This window comes from Carassius gibelio, chromosome A6, assembly GCF_023724105.1.
Source record: "Carassius gibelio isolate Cgi1373 ecotype wild population from Czech Republic chromosome A6, carGib1.2-hapl.c, whole genome shotgun sequence".
NCBI classification, from domain to species: domain Eukaryota; kingdom Metazoa; phylum Chordata; class Actinopteri; order Cypriniformes; family Cyprinidae; genus Carassius; species Carassius gibelio.
The window spans coordinates 7,329,894-7,349,011 of NC_068376.1; the positions used below are offsets into that span (position 1 = coordinate 7,329,894).

General features: G+C 36.0%; 2 protein-coding genes across 2 annotated transcripts in view; both read right to left on the minus strand.

The window, feature by feature from the left end:
• Nucleotides 1-689: 689 nt before the first annotated feature.
• Nucleotides 690-7,005, minus strand: LOC128016202 (pituitary tumor-transforming gene 1 protein-interacting protein-like). The gene is made up of 7 exons (XM_052600679.1): nt 6,704-7,005; nt 6,125-6,177; nt 5,043-5,151; nt 2,558-2,660; nt 2,184-2,249; nt 1,778-1,824; nt 690-1,197 (listed from the first exon to the last, which is right to left on the minus strand). The coding sequence occupies exons 1-7, from the start codon at nt 6,951-6,953 to the stop codon at nt 1,151-1,153; spliced, it is 675 nt and encodes a 224-aa protein (XP_052456639.1). The 5' UTR covers nt 6,954-7,005; the 3' UTR covers nt 690-1,150.
• A 583-nt stretch (nt 7,006-7,588) lies between these two features.
• The window catches only part of LOC128016203 (unconventional myosin-X-like), a 56,475-nt gene continuing 44,945 nt past the window's right edge, over nt 7,589-19,118 (minus strand). Inside the window, 16 exon segments of the mRNA XM_052600680.1 lie at nt 7,589-10,991; nt 11,107-11,298; nt 11,536-12,015; nt 12,724-12,847; nt 13,016-13,152; nt 13,533-13,740; nt 13,851-14,148; nt 14,274-14,397; nt 14,523-14,680; nt 15,639-15,833; nt 16,005-16,147; nt 17,206-17,261; nt 17,344-17,437; nt 17,532-17,627; nt 17,767-18,010; nt 18,875-18,998. Of these exon segments, the coding sequence (XP_052456640.1) occupies nt 10,887-10,991; nt 11,107-11,298; nt 11,536-12,015; nt 12,724-12,847; nt 13,016-13,152; nt 13,533-13,740; nt 13,851-14,148; nt 14,274-14,397; nt 14,523-14,680; nt 15,639-15,833; nt 16,005-16,147; nt 17,206-17,261; nt 17,344-17,437; nt 17,532-17,627; nt 17,767-18,010; nt 18,875-18,998 (2,778 nt within the window). The 3' untranslated portion in view covers nt 7,589-10,886.

Consider the following 19,118-nt stretch of genomic DNA (forward strand, 5'->3'; position numbering starts at 1 on the left):
GGTTTAATAATAGGCACAACTATAGGTATGACATGAATAAAACAATTCCTCAATGGTACATAATGATGCTCTTTGTTTTTTTCTGGCCTTGTTCTGTTATGTGATTAATAGGAAGTTGTCAGGTTTTTCATAGCAGCAGTTTGTGTTAAAATAGTCCTAATGCAAGTATTGAAGGTGAGAAGAGAGACTGAAAGTAAATGCATTTTGATATTACATAGGAATACTCAGGTCATGTGTCGAAATGCTGTATTGTCCCAGTTGCCCTTTGCCAGAGAAAAGTCAAAAAAATTATATTTAGCTGTATCCAGCCCTTATCCAACCCAATTATCTTATCTTATCTTATCTTATCTTAATTTTTTAAGTTTATCAATGATTTTTAATCAATATTTCCCATTCTGGTGTAGTTTTTATTTTTTTACATTTGTATAAATGTTGTCAAATTGTATAGATTTCAAAGTGTTAGTTGTTTAAAAACGATATACTATATTTTAACTAATATTATAAAAACGATATTTATTCTACACTATATATTGTAGCCCTTATAGAAAATAAGAATAAAGAAAATAAATAAATTAAATAAACAGCTCATATCCGAAGGTCAATAAACATTTAAGCACCTCTAAGCTGAAAATGTACTGAAGAAAAACAACACCTTTTAGTTACATTCAAGTCAACACAACACAGACAAATAACTTTCAATTATTTTTATTAATGATCTTATACAACAAATGAGTATATTACATGGGCAGGTATTTATCAGATATCTTATTATATCTACTGCATTATCTTTTGATATCTATAAGGCTCATGGACTAATAAGCAATTTCCAAACCTTGCAGATGCTCATTTGGATTCAGATGAGAGTGTTAGATACTTTTACAAATACATTTTTGTTTGTTTCAGTGAAAACCTAAACTTTGATTATATGTGTATAAAAAGTAACTTTTTATATTATAATTGTTGGGGAGTTACACTGATTGAATACTTTGTGGAAAATTGTAGTAAATAAAATAAATTAGCAGAAAGTACATTAAGTTAAGCTGAAAATCATAATTTTGAGCACAGTGGAATCATATTATTTCATCTTTTGTAATCATTTTTAAATAGGCAGCAGATAGTCAAAGTATTCATCTTTAAAACGCCCAACATTTTAGCTTGGATTGTCAAATCTGGCATACGGACTTGCTCTGCTGAGACCTGATAGAGAGAGACAGGGGAAAACAAGATTAAAATTAAATAAATTAATCAAATATACCTTTCAATCAAACATATAGTTACTTCTTTTTCTTTCTTTAACAAAAGGCCACTGAATAAAATCTTAAAGACATTGCCTGGTAATGTTAAATATTACGAACACAAAAATATTCTGAATGTACACATATACATTCATCCTGATTCATGTCCAGGAGTGTTTACTGATTAAACACAAGAGGACAAATTGAATAATTGCCACTAGAGGGAGCAAAACTTCATAAAGAATTAAACTAGACTGCAAAATTGACTAGTCATAGCAAAGAAAAAAAGGATGTTTTAAAACCATCCAGCATTTTTTTTAAAAAACATTCCAAAATATGAGGCTGGACCACTGATCTATAATATAGAACAGTAATAGTCATATATATAGATCAGTGGGCTGGACTTATTTTTGGAACACTGTCATATGCTCCTTGCCTTTATATTGATTGACAGTATAACTTATTTTTCTTGCACTGCCAACAAAAACAGTTCAAATTCACTTATTTATGCAGTTTCTGAGAAGAGGGAATCGTTGACTCACCATATTTCTGTCGGATCTCATCATGTCTAATCTTCAACTCAGCTTTTCTGCGAAACAAGAACACAAGAGTATAAATTCAGAGCGAAATTACACTAACACCCTAAAGGTATGTTGACAATCAGTACCCATCAAAGCTGTAGAACAGGTTTTTTACAGAACATAATTTGTGGCATCTTAGTTTCTCATAGCATAATATCTTTTGTCTGCTTTGAAAATTCAAACATAGAAACACTACCCATGATGCATCTACTTGTACATATAAATGTATGGATAGAAGCAGATGTTCAATATAAGGTACTAAATGAAAATGTCTATTATTCCCCTTTTAACTGGTTTTGCATATTATCTTGCACCTCCTACTGTCTGTCATCTCCATTTTGAATATTTAAATGTCAGTTACCCTTACCTCTGCTCTTGTTTTGTTTTTGTCTTGTCTGTTTGCCGGTTCATCCTGTTTTGAAATCGACCAGATCTATGAAAGACAAAGTTTGTTTAATTGACAAAGTTGAGTGGTTGAGATCTTTCTTTTATGATGTCTCTTGGTTCTACCATTTTACATCAATGCAGAGAGGTTGACCAATATTCACATTTGAAGTTTTAAGTATTTTGACTTTATCTACATTTATGCAAGTAAAAGTAATTACAGCCTTAGAGAGGTGACAGCAACTCCCTGTAGTATTTAAGAAAGCTAAATGGAGGTTACGACTCTTTTGTCAACCATATAATAAAAGTTATTGTGACATAAAAGAGGTCAAACACATCTTGTATGTTCAGACTTACCCAATGTTCTCACACTTGCAGCAGCAGAAAATACACAGCAAAAAACCAATGATGAGCACCGCTGCAGCCACTGACAACGTAATGATCAAAATCTGGAAGTTTACTGAATAACACACACACAAAAAGAGAGAAAGTCATAGAAAGTGTTAAAACATTATCTCCAGGTGATGCTGTATCAACTCCTAAAACACTTATGGCAAGGCAAAATTTGATTATGGTAATTTTGGTTAAGTACTGTAGTTGATCTTTAGTTGTGTTAAATCTGGAATTTGGGCTAGAGAAAAGAGTGCAGATAACTCTGTTATATAGCTTGTTTATGACTGATATCAATTTTAATTATGTTTAAATGCATTTGGGTCTTTTTGATCAAGACACCCATAAACAAGTTTTTAGTAGGGGAACAAAACTTTGCAAATCAAGATGGCATTTTTTTATGTTTTGTATGTATGAAATATAATTAGGTGTCAAAATACTTATGAATTTACTTTACGTTTAAAAAACTTTACAGAGTAATACAACAATTATGTAGCTTTGATGTTTTGTTAGAAATAAAAATGTAGGTTTCATAAATTTGGACTGTTTTTGAGCAATCATTAGTTATGAGAACAATTTAACTGAAGTCCATTCATTCCAATGGGCTTTGGATCTCTCAGTTTATATGTTCTAAATTTATTACAGTGATATATTCAAATATAATTTCTCATCAGTATTGAACAATAAAATATATATTTTTTGTATAAAAGGTTTTTTTTTAAGTGTGGTTCATGTGCAATTTGAAATGTCAAAGTATTTCTTAATTTTTAACTAAAAAGGGGTACATGCAATAATAACTTGGTAATAACAGTAACAATCAAAACTTTTTCACATTCACTCATTAATGAGTTGCTGATCACATATTAAGTTAAAGTTGTTTTATTAAATAATAATTTTTGTGTCCAAACAGACCCTAAATCCACACATATAGTATACAGATGTTGAATGCATTATGAGATTTAAGTGCCTGACTACTTTTATACATAAAAGTTTTTAATGATTGTTTTACTTCTCTTTTTTGTCTTGTCACAATAATAACTATTAAAATTACTATTAGACAGCAATTAAACCATAACATGCTTTAAAAATATCTTGTTGATATTAATTATTAGGGATGCACCAATTGTCACGTTTACAGTATGTTCTGTTTTGATCCATTTTGGTTTAGTTTTCTCTGTATTTCTGTTCCCCTGCATTAGTTCACTAGTTTGTTCACTCAGTTGTTAACCTGCTCTGTTTTCATCTTGATTACATTCCCCATATATTTAAACCCTGTCTCTTTCTCAGTTCAGTGTCTGCTATTGTTGTGGATTACTGATGTTCTTGTTTTCTCTCTGTTGGTTTTACTGTCGTGAACTGTTTATACTGGACAGCCCTTAACAGAATAGCAGAACTCCAAACGAGTAAAATTAGATTATAATTGCTGTGTTTTTCTTTCTTTTTGTTATTCCCTTTCTCTCCCCTCTCCTGCACTGGCTCCATATTAAACATCGAATACATTTTAAAATCTTGCTAATTACTTTAGTTTAGTTCCTCAATACTTAAGCAAGCTCATATCGCATTATTGTCCATCATGTCCACCGCAATCTCAAAACTCTGGCCATTTGATAATACCTACAATATCAAAATCAACTGCGAGCAGCAGGTCCTTTTCCTATTAAGCGCCAGATTTTTTGACTTAAAAATCTACCAAGCATTGTTTGGGAGGCAGACACACTGTCAGTTTAAATCTAGATCAAAGACCCATCTCTTTAACCTTGCATACACATGATACACTGTCACATTTCTATAATTCAAATCCATTAAAGGATTGTTAGGCTGCAATAATAAGGTCCATTAATCAGGAACACTTCCCTTAACACCCAATGTTCTCGATACATTGTAAAAAGAATGGCATCTACACTAATATTAGTCTCTTTCATTATTGTTCCGAGGTCACGGTAGCCATACGGATCCAATCCATATCCAGAACCAGATAAGTCCTCTGCACAATATGACCACTGCAGCCTGTAATTAAACCACTCCATGCTGGATTCGTCTGGCCACGGGACAGCTACCAGAGGGGTGCTTGACTGATTGCACACACTACTGGAAAAAGAGCTGAACTGGATGATGACATCACTGAATCATCAATGAAATGACTTTATCTTGACAAATGACTCTTTGATTTTGTCTTCTTGCATTATTAACAAACTATTTTCCTGTTTGACACAGTAAAAAGCTGCTTTGACACAATCAGTATTGTATAAAGCGCTATACAAATAAAGGTGACTTGACTGTATTTTGTGTATCCCTAATAATTATTATTATTGTATTGTTTTGTGATTTAAATGATCACAATTGATTTGCATTTTTTTTGTGCTGTGTCTAATTAAAAAGAAGACAAGAAATAAAATAGTATCATAAATAAACAGGAAAATAAGCGGGATGAAAATGTTAAAATGTTGCTTACTTGTGCAAAGGCCCCATCTAGCATCATTCAGTGGGCAGAGGGAACTGGGGGGCAGGATGTTTTTGGCTGGGTATGTTACACATGTTTTAGTTGAAATGCACCACAGACACTAAAAAGAGAGATTGAAGAGTAAGATTGTTATATACAGTCATCCAGTGTATCCAGGATTCAAAGCTTCAAAGGTTTATTCTCTAAATTTAGGGTTGCAGATAGTAACAAAAACAATGATGGCACCAGTAGAGATGAGATATTACAGCGTTGATACTGACACACACGTCAGTAACTGTGAGAACAGCTGTGTGCACGTGTCCGTGGTATATGAAAGGTTTGTTTGGGAGTGTCTTAAATACAGAATGTCAGCGCCATACAGCAACAACAGACTGAATTCTATAGCTAAAATATGCACAACAATTAAAATGCATTGATTGACCTGATAGCACCATGAGTGAACACATGAGAACTAGTTTAAAATGTAAAATATCAGCAAACTGTAGTGATTGCTTAGAAAAGTATTAGAACACCTCTTCACAATAAGGTAGGATTTGAGGTATTATTTCTGTCCATTACACTAATGTTACAAGACAAAATTAATGTCTGAGGTGTAAAACTCAGGGTTGGACTTTTGTTCAAATATGTAACCCTAAGTGTGAATTACAGCAACAATAACACTTACTTTAGCAAACACCACTAAATAAAAGGCCGACCTCAGTATATGAATATTTGCGTGACTGACTTTTTAAGGTGACACAAGTGACGCAGAGCACTCTGTAAGAGAGCAAAAGCTGTAAACATCTAAAACAGCCCAAACCTGTTCCACAGGTGAGGTACGTGATGATCGGATAAGAGTAAAAAATCCTGCCAATCATGCTGCGTTCACTATTTCCTTGTCAGTCTGTTTCCTCATGTGTTTGGTTCTCGTCATGAATTATTTATATGGTTTATACCAACATATTTCGACCCATTTAACGCAGTGTGAATAAATCAGGCCAGTCTTCTTTGTGGACTATAGCGACAGACAAAAATATAAAAACAATAATATATCCAAACATCAAAGAGAGAGGCTTAATTTAATCCAAACTCACATCCACATAAGCCAAGCATTCATCACAGTTTGTACCAGTCTTGCTCTCGCAACCTAGAAAAGTGTGAGAGAGGACAGTTTAGTTTTTAGACAATTTAACTGTGGTTAGAGACACGTTAATTAATCTAATTCTGTTTTAAACCCTACAACAAGCTTAAGAGTCAGACTCAATACATTAGGCAACAATTACACCCTATGAGACAGTGGTTGCCTTGGCCATCCTTAGTTATGGAACTAGACAAAAGCAGCATGGGAAATCAGATGAATGCAGCTATTTACTAGTACACCATATTGTTCTTTCAGGAGAATTAAATGGTTTAACATTAAACAGCGGGTCTTATGTTTGGGCTCCACAAACAATGTATTTATAATAGTTTATTGCCCATTTAGTTTAAGTAGTTAAACAGCTATACAAATAATTCTGGTTATTGTAATCACAGTAAACTCATGTTCAAAGCACAAAGACCAAGTTTTACATTTGTTTGTATGTAAATTCAACCCCTATGAGCTAGAGGTTCTAAAACATTTTTAGAATTTTTTACTCTAGAATGTATTCCCCAAAAGTGTCTCTTTGCCTTACTTGGATGTGGTGTTGTAGTCGGTGCTTTGCTCGTAGTTGTAGATTGTGTAGTCTGTGTTGTAGTATTTGGAGATATTGTATTCTGTGCCAGCGTTGAGCTCAAACCAAAGAGAAGCAGGACGAGAGGAATTACATTCATGTTCTCTTTTTTAAATGAACGAATACCTAAATAAAACGGACTCCTCTGTTGGTAATCAATTTTGTCAGCAAATATCTTCCTTTGAAACCTCAGCGCAGACACTTCTTTCATTCGACCAGAAACTGGAAGCAGGTTTTCTGGTTTTGAGTCTCTTTAATGGCGCATGACATCCTTTTAGGAGCTTAAATTACAATACCTGCTTCGGCGAAGGCGTGGTTTATTAAGTACGTAATACAACAGAGCATTGTAACCTTTCAAATGGAGATAGTTTAAGATATGAATTTTAAGTAGTTAATGAAGTTGCGTTGCAATCTTCTTCTGGCGTGAGCTATTAATATTAAGTAGGGCATGACTTCGCGTTTTATTCTTATAATGGCGAAATTCTGGCTCATGAATAAGCAGCAAAACTTCTTCAGAGAATGATTTCGCGAATTGATTCTGTGAGCTAAATTTTATATTCACTCACAAAAATATATTGTTTAATTCCGAGGTCTTATATATTTTTTCCCTAGTGTTTTAATCTTTTAAATAATAAAAATGACAATACAGGGATAGTTTATAAATCCCCCATAAACTTTTTGTATATATGAGTAATACTTTCTTATAGGCTATAGGGGGCTGCATTGGGATGGGTTAAATGCAGAGCACAAATTCCGAGTATGGAACACCATACTTGGCCAAGCAGTTCCTGGACTAACAATATTCAGCTCCATTTAGGATATTTAATATACAAATAAAACCACTACTTTGAGATAAATTACAATAATTTATTAAAGCATTTTGTAAAGCCAGTTACAAAACAAAAATTTTTTTCTCCCTTTCAATATTTTAATAAGCACAATTATTATTTTTTTCTTCAGAGTAAGCTATAATTTATAGTATAACAATGGCAATGAAGAAAAAAAAAACATTCAGGCCTTGTACTGGCTGCCTGCAGCTGAGCAAGGACCCCAGTGTGAATGTGTGAGAGAGACAGAACCAACCGTGCTATATCTGTGTGCATGTTTTATGTCCTTTGTATGTGAATGTCTATGATGTCATGTGTGTGGCAATATGTGTGTATGAGGCAGAGTGTAAGCTAGCACATGAGTCTTCTCGGCTGCTCTGACACCACCTTCTCTTAACACACACTTACACATACACACACACACACAAACAGCAACATCAACAAATACTGCTTATTACTTCAACACACCGTCACATCAAATCTTCTCCAGTTACTCATGACAAGCCAATTCTAGCCATTTCTTCACAGTGTTGGCACCCCTTTAATGCTGATCTGATCCTCGGTGGTTTAAGGAAATGAAGGATGGAGAAAAATCTGAGATCAGCATGAAAGGGTGACCCTGCACCTTCATTTCTCCACTCATCAACTATAACAACCATCATAACAGATAAATACACCAAACCCTCACCCACCCCTTCCCATTCGGTTTCATAAATATAATCATAACAATATCATAATAGAAATCCCCACACACATAGCTTCCTAAACATAATAATATTCCATTTTCCATCATATCCTTGTTTCAATTCATCATTAAATTCAGACATACACATTCACAAAAAAAATTTGCATTACACTGACAAATATATCTGCATATCAAACAGCAAAATTACACAGGTACTGTTGTAGGATTATACTAACAGAAAGAAAAACAACAGGCATACATGGAATCATTCTGTGTTGATCGAGAGTCAATGAATTATGTTTCTTGGTGTTATGATCCCTTTTAGATCTCTGTTATGTCTGCTGTCTGTCGTCTCTCTGGCCACAGGGCCACTCTTATAACAGTCTTAGCAGAGCTCCATCATGACATGAAACACACAAAGGCTGATTTAGCCATGATACATTGTCAGAAAGCGAAATAAAAAATCTGACAAGAGCAAAAACAGTAAACTTGTAGAATATGTCTTAATGCAGAGTGTTCAACCTGTTTTATATGAGATGTTTAGGGTAATTTGTCAGGCAGTTCTTGTAAAGAAAAGACTGTCACTTTACCTGTGGTTTGAGGGAACAGATATGCAGCTACATAAGATTAGCCACTAGTTGGTCAAGATGCACTTTATAGAATTTGAGGCGTTCCAGATTTATGCTCCTTAAGCAAAGCCTTTTTTTAAATTCAGAGACCCACTTGTCTCAGTTTGTGCTGGTTTTTCTGTGCAGTCAAATATGATGAAACATTTGACAGTTTAATGAGGATTGTTTACACCAAAATTGTAAAATTGTTAAATGTTATTACAGTTTAAAATAACTGTTTTCTATTTTAATAGTAATTGATGAATTTACAGCTGTCATTACTCCAGTTTTCATTGCCACATGATCTCTCAGAAATTATTCTCATTTGCTGATTTGGTGCTCAAGAAATTATTATTATCAGTTGGAAACAGTTGAGCTTCTTCTTTTCCCAGGGATTATTTGTTGAATGTAAAGTTTAGAAAAACGGCATTTATTTGAAAAAGAAATCCTTTGTTATTATAAATGTCTTGACTGTCGCCTTTGATTAATTTAATGCATCCTTGCTGAATAAAATGTATTTCAAAAATCTAATTTAAATCATTCAAAAGGTTAAGGTCAGTAAGATCTGTAGCCTTGCATTCTGTGGGCCCATAGTTTTCACATCAAATGTCTTAGTGGAACAGGCTCTAAACAGTTTAAGTGTTTTAATCATAAAATAAGTGTAAGTATTTCACATTTAATGTTATGTGTACGTGTTGTAAGAGTACAAATACATGCATTTTGAATCTTGACTGCTGTTGCTTAATACAGTACTTTTTTATTGCTGCATTGGGCAGGCAGATCTAGCTCTACTTGCATAACACTTAATAACTGTTATCCGATCCCTGTAAAAGTGAATAGAGGTGCTTAGTAAATGGTAAGTTTTTCGTTGAACACTCTAAATTATCAAACTGGTCAAAATGTGTATGCATTTGTGCCTCGGTACAGTTAAAATTACACAAGCTTTGTATCAGTGGAAGAAAAATGACAAAAAAATGAAACGTAATTATTGTAAATACAAATAATTTAGACAGTATCAAATGTAACACTCTGGCATTTAATACAAAATAGGATGTTTGTTGCATTGATAATGTGTGAACAGTCTCAAAAATAAGTAGACAGTCACTGCTGATATCCATAGTGCCGGCTCCAGATATACTGCGATCTGATTGGCTAACAGACTGCAAGTGGCTTCTGCTGGTAGATTTCATAACTACACTTTTCGGAAGCAACATATAAATTGCACAGATTTCTTTATAGCAGATTTTTTTTATCATGACTAATATATTTTAAGCAACTGTGCATGTTCCCTGCAGTGCCATCAGCCAATCAGAGCTGCCATGATGTCGTTTTCCTATGGCTCCAGTCACATGGCATTTATGGCTCAGGTGATTGGCTTAAAAAAACCTGTATGCGAGACAATGAGGGGTCATGAGGAAAGATGTCAGAATTCAACTTCTGGGGTTTCCTGTGCCAGCCGAGCAGCTGTCATTGAGTTGTATGGGAATGTTAACGCACAGCTTTCTTCTCCTGCTCTCTGAAAGGCCTCCAGCAGGCATGGCTTTACAAAATGTCTCTGTATGTACTCCACAAAGCATTCACCTGTGTGTGTGTGTGTGTGTGTGCATTTGTGATCCCACACACAAGCACAATATGCACACCTTTGTAAAACTACCGGTAAATGGAGTCATAGGTGACTGTCAGGTACAATATCACTGACTGAAAACTGAAGATGGAGAGACGCGTGTAATGGAGAAGAATAGTTTGGTCATAAGTCAGGGTGCTGGCAGTGAGGGGAGGGAACAGTGAGCAGGTAGCCAGGCTTTGTTGTGCTCTGTAAAGGTCAAACTGGTCCAATAAATATTAAATAAACCTTTGCTGTTGTATTTAGGACATGTATACAGAGGATTCCAGTAGGTTCAGGTAAATCGTTGTAGAGGTGAAGTCTGTTTCTTCCCTGCTCTCTTTCTTCAATGACGGTCAGCAGTATACTTCACGTTCCTCACATTATGTTCCTGGACACTTTGAGCTCTAGTTTGTGTCAATCACCTGATCCAGGCGCTGCTGTTGCTGGTGATGGACATGATACTGCAGCGTTTTTTGACAATCATATTGATGTACGCCTTCATGATCTTAGTGATTTCACCCACCTTAAAGCACAAAACAAAACAAACTTGTTAATCAATTTGTTAAAATCACATGCTAATCCTACCACAGAAAAGGAAACGTGGAAGCACTGATAACAGAGGCACAAAAGTGTATCACCTGAGACGTCTCGAAGAACATCTCTCTTTCATCAACAATGATTTTGTATGTGCTGGGCTGAGGTGCTCCGAAGAAAACAATGTGCTCATACTGGAAAGTTTCCAGTGGTTTGGATTCCCCCCGCTTGTACACAGAGATGTTTTCAGCACTGACTCCCAGCCACAGGTCATGAGGGAAGCCGCCCTCCTTACACTGCAGAGGGATAAATAAAAAACAACACGTAATTAGTAATCTCAGTTAACATCAGTGGCTAAATTACTTACTGCAACATTAAGGAGAACTGAAAAGGAGTCAGAATTTAGCTATCTGTTAGTTCTAAATGTATCGTGACAAGTTTGAAATAACATAGCACTTTGGGGCTTAGCTAAGGGTTAGTTATGATAAATATTGCTACTTTCAAGGCTGTAACCATATATTTATGATTTATACCTCTACATCAAACAGTGTGGACCCGTATCCTGGCCACTCTTTGATGACGGTCATGTAGTTGAGCATGGCCTGGTGCTGAGGCATGCCCTGTAGTCGGCTCCATTTCTCCAGAACACTGGCCAGTGTGGCTGACATCTCCTCCTTTACAAACATCTCCAACATCTGTTCCTCTTCAACACGCTGTTTCTTCAGCGATCCCGTCTTGAAGCTGCGTCTCAGCGTCCCGTCTAGGAAGTTGGTCTTCCGGCGTTCTAAAGTGTGACCTCCTGGCCCTACTATACCTGCCCCGGGTACCCCAGCAACCCCTGCTTTGGTGGACTGGAGTATGCGAGTGCGAAGTCGTCCAACAGGGTAGACACTGCTTAGGCTCCAGGGTGTACGGGCCACGTCACCGTGGATGTACTGCAGTCGCAGGGCTGCTAAGTGCTGGAGGGTTTCCTCAAGGGCTGGGAAATGACCACTGATGAGACTCTCATGAGCCTAAGAGAGAAGAGTGAAAGATGCCCAAATCAGATGTCCAATAATGATGGCATAAAGATACCCACATCAGGGCCCATTTGCCCGAATTGGTCAATCATGCTAGATCACAAGATGAGTGGAAAAACATGAGACTGAAGCATATCTTCACTTCTATTCTAGTTTCTTTCGGTTTGAATTGTTGAAAATACAAGTGAAAATAATTTTTTTTACTATAATATAGTTTTATCTAATGAAACAATGTAAATTGGTAAATTTTTGCAGTTAGCGTTATTATATCTATATATCTGTATCTATATCTTTCTCTCTCTATATACACACACACACACACAAACACACATATATATATATATATATATAATTACAAAATATAATTTGTAAGATAAATAAAATATGCTCATAAAGTGGTAAAAACGATCAAAGATAAGCGTAGGTTAGTTGAAATGAATTGTGGCATTGCAAATCATTTTTTCTGCCAATTGTTGTTAGGGAAATATTAGATTTTTGGAGTGAAAGTGATGTGAAGACTGTAAATAAGGTTTTGCATATTCTAGGTTAATTCCATTTAAAGAAAACATTCCAACACACATGATTAGAGTAGAAACTTTTTTAAAAGCGGGTCTGACTACGTGATTTAAATCAGGTGAATCAATAGTAAGAATTCTCTTTATTGGCCATAAAAATGTTACCAAATAGAAATAATTAATTCACCTGCTCAAACATGAATGCAAATTCTACTCCCTCTTTGGGCATGCTTTCCACATCAAGAAAGCAATAGAGCTTGAAATATAGCCTCCAGGGGCCTTCCTCCTCCTCTTCTTCACTACCTGCCCACCTGAAAGAACAGATGAGAGCAGATGACCCTCAGTCATAAAGCCAACAGAAATAACATGTACATAAATATAGGTTTTATAGATGCTATAGATAGTTTTAAATATAGAAATGGAGCAACAATTCATTTGAAATAATCTAATCAACATAGACCATATGAACTGTTCATTACCTCTCAAACTTCGCTAGAACATCTGCAACAATTACACGGCTTTCTATGGCCCGACTCTCCACCTTATTGTGCTCAAACAAAGAAAACATGTTCCTGCTGTTTTCCATCGCCAGACCACGAATCAGCTTCTCCACCACCTTGACACCAAGTGTTGACACAAAGTGTTGACACAGATAAATAAGACATTACATTTATCCAACTTTAGACATGCTATGTCACTTCATTATATATTTCAAAGCAGAGATGACAAAATGTAGTTTCATTAACAAGATTCGGGAGGAGCACGTCAGATACTTAGCCTAATTAGCACAGGTGGAGCACACTTAAAATAATCAACCCTAGGGTATAAATACAGCTGACCTGCCTGTCTCCATTGACGGTTTATCAGCATCCCCCCTCCACCCCATCTCCTCCACTAGAGTTCATTACTTTAGCTAAATATATGTAAGTTTGAACTCGTGAAATAATGTCCGAGTATGTTAATAAAATCGATTAAATTTCTCTCTCTTCCTCTTACCTCTCCAGCCGTGGTGTGTGAGTTGATGGATATCTTGCAAGACCCTCCTCCATGGCAGTACACAATAGTTGTCATTTCCTGTCTGTTCAGCAGGGCGGCGATCTCCTCCTGTGAGGGGACATACTCCCTGGTCTTTGTCTTCTTCAGGGACTCACCAATGAAGTGGGCATACTTCTCAATCTCAGTGCCAGGAAAGCGCTCTCTAACTCTGAGGGATTATTCACAGAAAAAATGCAGTGTTTGTCAAATGGCCCTTGAAATGGAAACATAACCCATATTCAACTCCAAGATGCTATTTAATGAGCATCTCCCTTGTACCTCTTCAAGTGAAATCGGAGGTAGCGCAGGATGGCACGACTGGGCAGGAAGGTGCAGCTCATGCAGGTGAGCAGGTGCCAGTGTCCTCGGTTTGCAGGGCTGTTGGGTTGGGGCACGTGATTGGTCTGTTTGATCAGCTGACAGTACACCTCGTCTCTCAGTGGCCGCAGATCGTGGCAGGTCTGCAGGATGCCCTGGATGATGGCGACAGGGTCCGAAACTATCTCCATTTCCTGAAGAGAGTTAAAGATCTTCACTGCCTCATCCTGCAGGCTTCCATAACCCTTCTCCTTTTGCACTGCAGAAGAAAGGAGAAAGAGATCTGTTAGCAAGATAATCTGTGAGAAAAAGAGAGGAAGATGAACTTAGAATACAAAATGCATCATACATGTGCGAGGGATTTAGCTTATGGACGATACTCACAGCTTTCGCTGACCTCTCCATATGATAGTGGCAGAAGAGGTGAATGCAAGGCATGCTGGGTATATCTCAGAATGGGGTTTCTTCGATACATTTGTTCCACAACCTCAGAGTTCACACTGTTTTCCTACACAAATGTCATAAAAGGCAAAAGGAAAGGCCACAATTTATCTACCATTTTTATTCATCAACAGTTTTATCCATTCTAACCTTGAGTGCAAAAAACAGACTTATGTTTTAAAAACTGATTACCTTGATGTCCCTAATAAGTTGCTGGGTGGGCGTTTCAATGGGCGCCTTGTTGTCAATTACACCCTGAATGGCAGACCCCCAGCGCATGGCTTCATTCAGAATCTTGGTGTACAGACGGTATGAGTGTTTACGCCCATGAATTGTGATGTTCCAGTAACCTGCAGTGTAACCAGACATCAGCATCATCATGTATCTTAGTTTAAAAGAGAGAAAAAGTAATTTTCAACAAATGCTTATTATTCAAAATAAATGAAAAATGAATGAAATATCACCAACAATTTAAATACTTTTATTAGAATTTTTTTTTTTTTAATAATATTGTTGTTCGCATGTATAATTTCTTAACCCATGACTGGTGTACTGTGCCTTTTTTCAGCGAATGTTTTTCTTTCTGTAGCTCTAATAAAGTCTGTATGCTTTATATATACAGCTACAAATCAGATTGCGTTTTCTGTTTCCATTTTGCTACAAACTTCAAACTCATCGACTTATCCTGTAGTGAACCTTTGCATGTTTGGTGATTAAATAAACTGTTCTTGACAGCCGCTTGAACTGAATGCATCCGGTGTGTGATGCCTGCGAGTTATAGGTGTTATCACAGTGCTGCTCTTTTTGTCCGGTGCTTTTTATAACTTTGACTGGATGGTCATCAAGTGATCCAAAATAACAGCCAATAAAGTGTGAGGGTATTCATATGTGTATAATTTCATTGCTATGGCCTTTGTGTTGATGTTTAAACATGGCCGTTTTGAAGCATGACCATTTGGTTTTATTTGAAATGATAACAATTTACAATTTGTAAGATTCCATTTCTAATATTAAATAAGGTTAATATAAGCTGTAGAAGTATTGCTCCTTGTAAGAGTGTGCTAATTTCAATACAGATACATTTTTAAATTTTAAAGCTGCATTTGTTAACATTAGTTAATGAAATATTCAGTACATCTTTATTCTATTTAATAAGCATGGTCCAGTACTTTTATTAAGTGATATAATATATTCTGTTCTATTACTTATGCAACTTGAGCTATAATTCCATACTTACTATAATAACTATACTTATTATAAAAACTATACTTTTAATAATCACATCATATCATGACCATTCATACTCACCTGTCTCTTTAAACCTTTTCTCCTCTGGCTGGACCACAGAGCACAGGCTGTTCAGAACTAGCGTGCCCATCTTAGATGCATTACGTTCAGAAGACTTGAAGTAGTCCAGAGAGTTGTTTGTCAAGACAAACCAGCGCTTTTTCAGTTTGAGAGCAGAACTTTTGGCTCCAGCTTTCATCTCCTTGTGCAGCCATCCTGTGTCACAAAGAAACAGTTACAGGACCTAAAATAAACACTGTCCTTAATGCAATAATATCTCTTTGAATCCAAATACTCATAGACATGTTATATAACTAATCGACCACAAATAAAATTCATTTGGTACCCAAATTCAGGTTACAACTTTGTTAAAGATTAGTAACACACCTCTGACCAGAAACTCCTGTCCATCACTCTTGGAGTCTCCTTTGGGTTTCTGAAGCAGACTGATCCAGTGATGCATTTCCTCCGGCAGGTCTGAGTTACAGTGGATCACACGATTAGCTGTGATGATCACAAATGAATTGGGCCTATTTGAAAGGAAATAGAATTTGTGAAAAACAAATTAGACAAGTTAGACACTTTCTATCTTCCGATATTTAGCAATACAAATTCAAATGTTAAATGTAAAGTGTGTAACTTCTGTGCCATTAGCATTACATAAGCATTCAAATATTTATATTTTGATATAGCCAAAAAATTGAGACTGTCCTACAACAAAAAACGTCAATATAGGTTAAAGTTGCACGCGTTGCGCCTGTCATTATGAAATGACGTATAACGTCATTACCAATCAAAACGCACGTTTATTTAATTGCAATGTGTGGGATTTTTACACCGATCTCACAGTATTTCCTACATATTTTACTAGGTGGCTTATTTGTTCTAATGACCACACCCCTAAACCTAACCCTCACAGAAATCATGCTAAATTATGACTTTTTTGAGCATATACATTTTCGTGCACGTCTGTTGCCTGGGATCGAACCCATGATAGCAAGGTATAACGCAATAATCTACCAACTGAGCTACACGAAACGCAAATCAGAGTGCAAATAAAAGAGTACAAAACATTAATATGAAAACGACCTTTTGCCGATAGGGGCGCAATTGTAGTATACGCTCTGATGGCTCAGATTTCAGGGATTTGGACCAATGTTGGAGGACAGGTTGAAAAAATGGCTTACTCATAATGGACCATTTTCATAGACTGAGATGATACGCTTCCCCAGTTATGTAAATGTAACAAAGTATTTTTCTTATTTTTTTACATACATTTATAACTCAGTACTTTGCATTATATTATCTTGTCATTAAAACACAGAAATTTAACACTGCTACGTAAGAGTTTCTAATACAACAGCTGAGTAAGTGTATTCTAACTACTGTCATCAACAAATCTTTTGTAATCAATGTATCTCTTTTTCTTTTGGAAGATCACAATGCTGTTGTGGATTTTTTATTTTGTTATTGAAGTAAATGTTGACACAAAATTAAAAATGAAAACTATAGAAGTAGAAAAAATAGCACAATTCAGCTTCAAGTGCTGTAAGTAATTTCAGCCATTGGTTTTCTTCTTGACACTCACCTGTCAGGATTGTCTGAAGCACAAACTGAATCAATCAATCCAACATCCAATGTGCCCTGAGAGAAAGAGAGCAAAGCCAATTGTTGAAATAGAAAGAAGGTTTAATTGTGAAAGTGCACAAAGTGTAAGGACACTGACTACAGCGTTCTTTGGGTTGGCCTGCTCATGAGACATCTCCAGCAGCTGGTCTGGGGTGGCATTGTGGACCCGACTCAACACGGTGAACCAACCACTAAGTGAAGGAAAGCAAAACAAAGAGTGTAGAGTGAGTATGAGCAGTTCAGTCCACTTATGGAAAAAACATGGAGATGAAGGTGTCAGCATACCTGGCATCCTCTGGTGACTCGGCAAACACCTGGTATGTTCTCTCATCTGTCACAATATTCAGAGCATTCTCTTTTTCATGATTGTCCACAATCTCCCTAAAAACAGGAAAAAACTTGATAAAACCTGATCCAGGGTTTCTGTCATTTGCAAACAAAAATCGCAAAAACTGTCTTGCTATCTGACATAGACACCTAATGATACCACAGTATTGTTTCCTATTTCTCTCATACTTACTTGGCCGAGCGGATGTCAATCGCCCCTTTCAGCTTTTCCTCGCTGTCATTGTCAAAGTACATGAGCTTGGTGTCGCGCAGAACGAACCAGCGCATCTTCCAGTTCCTGCGAGAGAGAGTGGATAGACCGCCGCCCTTCTTGTACAGCCAGCCTGACTTAAACGACTCCTGTTTAGAGCGGAACCACATGAATGTTTCGTCCTTCAGAACACACCAACGCCTGCGCCATGGGATCATCAAGCCAGCTACGGAAGAGATAAAGAAGATTCATACTTTTATACAGGTCTCAAGATATCTTTAAATTATTTAAAATATGATAAAACAGGCTTTAAAATAAGCCACAAAAGATCTAGCTAAAATGGTGTAAACTGGCATTTTATTTCTTATCTTAAATCATTCTCTAAACAACTGTTATTTTTATTTAGGAACCAAGGTTCTCACAACTTTGGAAAACTTGTGATGAAAAAGTGTTATTTCTAGACCTGTAAAATAAAGGAAATTTCAATAAGGAATATATAATATTTTTCTAGTTATAGCACACTCGAAAATATTTTGTTGGGTAGAAATGTGTGTGTGTGTGTGTGTGTGTGTATATATATATATATATATATATATATATATATATATATATATATAAAACACACACACACAGACACATATAAACCCACAAACATGAAAGACTAGAAAAGCTATTTAAATGAATTTGTCATAAAAAGTGTAAACACTGAAGAAAAATTACATTTATGCATTTGGCAGCCGCTTTTTTCCCAATGCGACTTTCTTTGCAAAATATATATTTTTTAATCAAATTATGCATTCCTTGCAAATCAAACCAATGACCTTGGAATTGCTAGTGCCATGCTCTACTCTTTATTGAAATGTCTGGAAATATGTAATTTGTATTCATTATAAATCATAATTGTATTTTTTTAATACATTGTGTGAAAAGTGTTTAAATGAGTAGCTTTGACATTACAACAGAAGTACCAGATCCATTTTGGCCCTTTGAATATTATCAAGACAATAGGGGCCTTGAATTTAAAAAGGTTGAGGGCCACAGCCTTAGGGACTTTACTTATTGTAAAAAGATTTAATCTTTGATTTCTTACCCTTCATGTAAAGGTAACTGTGGAAGTACGGAGGTCCGTTCCCATTCAAGATGCTGACTTTACCATTGGATACCTCCTCATCTGTGTCCACATACCCATCATGCTCATCATCGCTGTCAGCATACTTAAAAAAAGAGACAGACAGAGTATACAAATATGTGCCTGCATGGAAGTGAGCTAAACCTGACAAAATTTCAATTCTAGGGACTTCCAGGGACAAAGTAAAATTTGTAAATATGTTTTG

Excerpts from the sequence above, each read along its gene's own strand:
- LOC128016202 (XM_052600679.1), bottom strand. The coding sequence starts at position 6,953 with ATGAAAGAAGTGTCTGCGCTGAGGTTTCAAAGGAAGATATTTGCTGAC. Across the intron at positions 1,825-2,183 it reads AAAACAAAACAAGAGCAGAG|AAAAGCTGAGTTGAAGATTA; the intron begins GTAAGGGTAACT and ends CTTGTTTCGCAG. Across the intron at positions 1,198-1,777 it reads TGAGATCCGACAGAAATATG|GTCTCAGCAGAGCAAGTCCG; the intron begins GTGAGTCAACGA and ends TCTCTCTATCAG.